Raw genomic sequence first — 6071 nt, forward strand, 5'->3', positions numbered from 1 at the left:
AGCCTAGGGCCGAGACAGCCGAGCGGGGAGTTAAACGCAGCAGTAAAGCGAGTCCCAGCCGGCCTGACCCGGAGAGACACCCGCGCCCTGGGCCGCTGCAATCTTCTCTAGCTATTAGGTTACGACTCTGAGGGAGGAGACCCAGCAAATCAGAGGCCACGTAAAGCAGTTTTTGACTGAAATTAGAGTGTATTTATTTGCAGCAATCCTTTAACAATGATCAAATTTTGACAACAAGCAATAGCAATTACTGCTAAGTGTTGCCTCTAGATAGGAGCGGCAGATAGCAGGAAACTGTATTATCTCGAAAACAAACTGAAAGGCCCTGAATGTCTGTAATCAAATCGCCATCTCTCCAAAGTCTGATTGACAGGGCAGATCACCCTAAGATAATGAATTTATTACATTTCCTGGGTTATTTACAAAGGGGGAGGGCCAATCTGGATTGCCCCCTAGGTTTAACTGTAAATTGACAAGAAAAAATGGATTGAAAAGAAACCACCCTAGACTAAAATGTTCTGCTCTTCTCTCCTTCCTTCTTATTGCTTTAAATCTTTTTCAAAAAATAATTGTTCTACAAACACATCTTCTAAAATAGTTTCCCAAAGATTAAATATCCCTTTCCAACCCACAGTACATATATATTTTTAAATCAACCCTTCTTTGTAACGCATGAAGGACCGTAAATGTGGATGAGTTATATACATTTATAAACGGGTTTATTTTTCTTCTTACAAAGGAGTGAAATTAATAGGAGAAATATCTATCCAGCATTTGGCTCACAGGGATGTATAGCACACATCATGATTTTTTATATGATGCACAAGCCAAATAGTCATCTGTATATATCTCTACACACAGGTATCACTGTGGTAATAACGCTGCTGATTCATGGGCTTAAAATTTCCAGATCATGTTCTGTCCTTACTGAAAAAATATATTTTCGTATATGCCAACTCAGATCTGTTTAGGAAAGTATCTTTTGACTAGCCACAAAGCAAGCTGACTATATAGTACATTTTGCAGAAGATGCTGCAAGAAGAAAAAAATCTAAACAAAAAGAGACTTTTATGTGAAATTTGACAAGGAATAGTCACAGGGCTTCTCCATTTTGAGGATATTTAGGAGGAGAATAGGTAATTTCTAGTGTTTTAATCTGAAATCTTTTTTCTTATAATAATTAAGGCTGTATTAAAGTATCCAGACATATAGATCTCATTCAAACTGAATGGTAATTTATTAATAAACAAACAATGAATATGTTCAACAAAAAGAAAAAAAGATGATAGAATAAGATTAATACAGTTTCCCTTTTTATAATGAAAAAAAAAGCACAATTTAAAGTTTCAGGCAATTTAACGTCAGGTTTTGGAAATACTTTCTGGCGTTTGGTCCACGACATCCAACTACAAATTAAAAATAAATTACTATATTGCAATTTACATTTTAAAACAAGTCCATGAATAAAAAGAAAGCGATTTTCATATATGGGGGCTTTCCCCTTCCTTTCAACATAGGATAAAATAATATCTTACAAGTGAGAGATAAAGGAAAGAGAAGGGCAGGGGAATGGAAGAGAAAGGAGGAAACCGTGATCTCTGAAAAGCAAGAAGAAACTTACGTGTTATCTGGAGTAACACTGTCCTTTAATAAACCATGATTTTGCTGTCTCTGTACAAAATAGTTTACCGTTTTGTTTATTTAGAAAAGGCAAAATGAAGGTGGCTCTGAATCTTTTAAGAAAATAGTTTTCTTTGTGCTGGTTGAGTTGAAGTTTTGGAGGGATTCTGTTCACTCGTTTGGTGAATGTTTTTCAAGTTTGTTTTTAAATTGGAATTTTTTTCTTTTTTTCTTTTTCTTTTTTTTCTTTTCTTTTTTTTCTTTTTTTCTTTCTTTCTTTTCTTTTCTTTTTTTTTTTTTTTTCTTTTTTTTTTTTTTGGTTTCGATTTTGCATTGATGGTTCTTTTGGCTGTTCCTGCTTTGGGGTTCGATTCATTTCGATTTTGAGGGGGGGACAGGGAGTGTCAAAACTTACTACAGTCGTAGACGAAAGCCCCGGACGTGCGGTACAGAGACTGGCTGGAAGGGAAGGCCATCTGACAGCTACTATTCCCGTTCACTGGAGAGTTGTTCAAGCCGATCCTCTGTGACTCGAACATCTCTCGCACAGAGTGGAAGTTCTGCTGCTGGCCCGGGTAGCCCGCGGCGGCTGCCGCCGCCGCCGCACTCGCCAAGTGGCCCAGGTCTCCGCCCGCCTGGTTCAGGTACCACGAGGTGAGGCGGCCTTGGTGGGCCGCAGGGTGGTGGCCGGTTTCCTGGCCGCCGCCGCCGTGACTCAGGGACGAGGAGCTGCTGCTGGTGACTGGGGGCAGAGAGTAGTCGGGGAGGGGGTCGTCCACCGCGGAGCCGCCGGTGCTCCCCGGTGCGCCCTGCAAGTGGCCGCCGCGCTCTCCGGCCGCGTACAGGCTCATGGCCTGCAGGTTGCAGTGGTAGGTCCCGGCGCCCGCCGCGCCGCCACCGCCGCCGCCCCCTCCGCCGCTGCCCCCTCCCGAGCTGCCGGCGCTGGAGCTCTGGCTGCAGGGGGAGCTGTAGAGGGAGCTCTGGCCAGGCGAGTAGGCGCCGAGCGCCAGCGGGGGTGCGATGCCCGAGCGCGAGGACCCGGCCGCCGAGGCCAGGAGGCCAGAGCTGAGCTCCGTGGCCGCGCCCTGCGGCGACCCCCGCAGCGACGTCATGATGTTGTCCACGCTGAAGCCCTGGCTGTGGTGCGGCGGCGGCGGCGCTGGCTGGGTGGGTGGCGGCGGCTGCGCGGGCTCCGCGCCGTCCAGGCTCAGCGGCCGCGCCGAAGGCAGGCTGCCCGGGGGACTGCTCCCACTCGACAGGCTGCTGCTACTGCTGTCGGGGCTTTCGATTTTGGGCACCGCGGCGGCGCTGCCGCTGCCCAGGGCGGCAGCCGGGGACAAGGGCTGGGGCGGCGAGGGGCACGTACCGTTCTCGGTTTTGATGTCCTGAATGCGCACCGGCGGCGGCTGCGGTCCGGGCGCGGCGCCGTCGGCCTGCTCCGGCGGCGCGGGCGGGGGCTGGCGGCCGGGCTGCGGCGGCGGCGGCTCCTTGAGGTGCAGCCGGTCTTTCTCCTCCTTGTCCTTCACTGCGTCCTTCTTCTTGAAGCGCCGCCGCCGCCGCAGGAAGCTGCCGTTCTCGAACATGTTGTACGAGTCCGGGTCCAGCGTCCAGTAGCTGCCCTTGCCCGGTTTTTTGTCGTCTCGGGGCACCTTGACGAAGCACTCGTTCAGCGAGAGGTTGTGGCGGATGCTGTTCTGCCAGCCTTGTTTATTGTCCCGATAGAAAGGGAAGCGGTCCATGATGAACTGATAGATGCCATTGAGAGTTATCTTCTTGTCGGGGGCGTTCTGGATGGCCATGGTGATGAGCGCGATGTAGCTGTAGGGAGGCTTCACCATGTCCTTGGGCTGCGGCTGCGGCGTGTAAGGCCCGTAGGCGCGGGCCATGCCGCCCGGGTACTGCTCGGCGTGCGCCGGGTGCGAGTACACGCTCATGGGGGCCGGCATGGCGGTGTAGCCGCCCCCGGCCGCCGCGGCCGCAGCGCGGTAGTAGCTCTGCTCTCCGCCGAGGTAGGGCACCACTCCCAGGGAGTTGGGGCTGGACACGGAGTAGCGCGCCTGCATGGCCCCCGCTCGCCGCCGCCGCCCCGCGCCTCCCGCCGCCCCCCACCCTCCCTAGGCCGGCCACGCCAAGCCGGCTGCCCAGTCCGAGTCCGGGCCCCACAGAGCTGGTGCCGGGCCGCCGCGCTGAGTCCGGCTCGGCCGCCGCCGCCGCCTCCGGGAGCCGCCGGCCGCGCACGGCCTCTCCCTGGGCTCTCTCGTGCTCCTGGGGCGCCCCGGGCCACTTCGGGGTCGGTGCTATGGGAGAGGGCCGGACGAGAACGCGGCAAACGGCCTTAGAGGAACCCGCGGAGCAACTTCCAGGCGAGGACGGCAAAACAGAGCCAAAACTAAAAAACAAGAAGGCGCCCTTCTCGCTACACTGCCTGTGCCTTCCAGGAGACTCTGCCCTGAGTCGCCGGCGAAGGCGGCCAAATAACCAGGGGCGGGGGGCAGCGCGCCGGCCGCCTTCTTGGGCCCCGCGTCACCTTTTTTTCAGTCTCTCGCGCGCCGGCCGCTTAAGGAAGCATTGGGAAAACTTCTGAACTTTTGAGCATCCGTCACCCAGGCGAGGACTTTTTTACGCAGTTACATTTTTTCCGGGCAGCGGAGCCCCGCCCCACCACAGCGGCAGCAGCCAATGGTAGGCGAGAACCGCCTCTGAATGAGCCGGAGGCCGAACCCTGCCGGCCCGCGCCCAGCTGCGGGAGGACCGCCGGGCTGACCACACGCGCGCCGGCCGTTCGGAGTCCGCGCCCCTGCCCCTGCCCCTGCCCCTGCTCCTACCCTTGCCTGCGCCAGGCTTGCCACCCACAGCAAGATCGGCCCCCTATTCCCAGATGCCCACCGCCGCCTCCGCCGGTACTGTCTTCCACCCCCAGCTCTCTGCACAGGCGTCCTTTGGTCCCGCAGACTTCCTGGGTCCTCCTCTACCCTACGCAGACCCTTCCTCTGTCCATTGCTCCCAGATGTCACCGAGTCCTCGAGCCCCAACTGGCTCTTTCCTATTCGGTGGCGGATCTTGCTGGCACCAGGGCCGGGATTTCCTGGGCCTCTCCTCCCCTCCTCCTTTCCCCTCACCTTTCCTCTCTTTCCACTTCTTCCCTCCCGTCGCCACTCTCACTGGGTTCACACATGTATTCATTTGCCCCCCACTTGGAGGTTCTCTTGTCTGGAGCTGGGTTACAAAAGACACAGTTTTAAAGGCTCAGTCACAGCCATGCTGTTCCCAGTGGGGCAGGAGTTGTCGCCCCACCTCATCTTCCCCGTGACCCCTACCCAGTAGAAATAAGGTGTGTGTGTGTGGGGGGGGGTATATGGGGCCTTGCCGGACCGCTGCCCAGGTAGGCTCCGCCCGCCCAGCTTCAAGACACCCTGCTTCTTGTGCCCCAAGGGCCCTTGGCGGCCCGGGGGTGCTTGAGGCTCAGGCTGCTGAGGCCAGGAGGCTTTCTGCGCTTCCCTGTGGTGGGGAGGGGGTGAGTGCATACGTGATCCCTAAGGTTTGCCACTGGCCTATGGGTCTTGTCTGGTCCGGCATGTTTCTGCTCAGAGGAGGGGTCACGCTTCGGGCTCAGTGACATTAGCAGGTGTGATGACAAGAGGCAAATAAACACGTCCAAGAACTTAACGCGTCTCAGTTTAACCTCCATCTCCACACGCGCGGGGCTGCCGGCTTTCAGAGATAACGGGTGTGCTGGGGGAAAATGTTCAGAATCACACCTGCAGAATGGCTCAAGGATTGGGGTGGGGGTGGTAAGCATACAAAGCGTACCCTTGTGCACGCCTGAGGTTTGCAGTTTCTGAGCGACTGGAATGGGATGGAAAGACGACAGAAGAAAGGAAACGAAGGAGCAAGAAAAAGATTGGCCTCCCTGTGCCTGCAGCGCATTTCTGTGTTTTGGCAACTCTAGAAAAGACCCTCCTGAAGACTGAACACTGGATTCTTTACTAGAAGCTGGGGAAACCGGCAAGTTTAGGAAACTGTGAAGAAGAGTAGTGTGACGCATTTAACACCTCCACTCCCCCAATTTCTGACAATCTTTAACTGCAAGGATGTGTTGGGAGCCCCTTTTGGCTTCTCAGCTGGAATCCCGGTTTTCTCACTCACAAAAATTCTCCTTGTAGCTTCAGTTGTTAGATGTTAAGACGCTATCTTGTGTAGCGGGCTCAGCTCTGTGTCACTTGAACATTAAAAAAACACACAACAACAATGTGTTTCAGAATGAACATTTACACGGAGAGAAGAGGACCTGCTCCTTCTAGAACTAGCCTTGGGAGGGGGGCCGGAAGTTCCTATTCCTGTGGCAGCTACCTCTTGGCCTGCTGTGCTCTTGGGACACTTGAAACTCCTTTTCCAGGGTGTTTGAAAGGCGGGGTCTCTGAATGGAAGAAAGGCTTGATTTATCAGCAGGA

At 54.2% G+C, this 6071-nt stretch overlaps 1 protein-coding gene across 1 annotated transcript; it reads right to left on the reverse strand.

The window, feature by feature from the left end:
- Positions 1 to 1213: 1213 nt before the first annotated feature.
- FOXC1 (forkhead box C1) lies at positions 1214 to 4217 on the reverse strand. The gene has a single exon (XM_047857714.1). The coding sequence runs from the start codon at positions 3681 to 3683 to the stop codon at positions 2025 to 2027; it is 1659 nt and encodes a 552-aa protein (XP_047713670.1). The 5' UTR covers positions 3684 to 4217; the 3' UTR covers positions 1214 to 2024.
- Positions 4218 to 6071: the final 1854 nt, after the last annotated feature.

This window comes from Prionailurus viverrinus, chromosome B2, assembly GCF_022837055.1.
Source record: "Prionailurus viverrinus isolate Anna chromosome B2, UM_Priviv_1.0, whole genome shotgun sequence".
In the NCBI taxonomy this organism is placed as follows: Eukaryota; Metazoa; Chordata; class Mammalia; order Carnivora; family Felidae; genus Prionailurus; species Prionailurus viverrinus.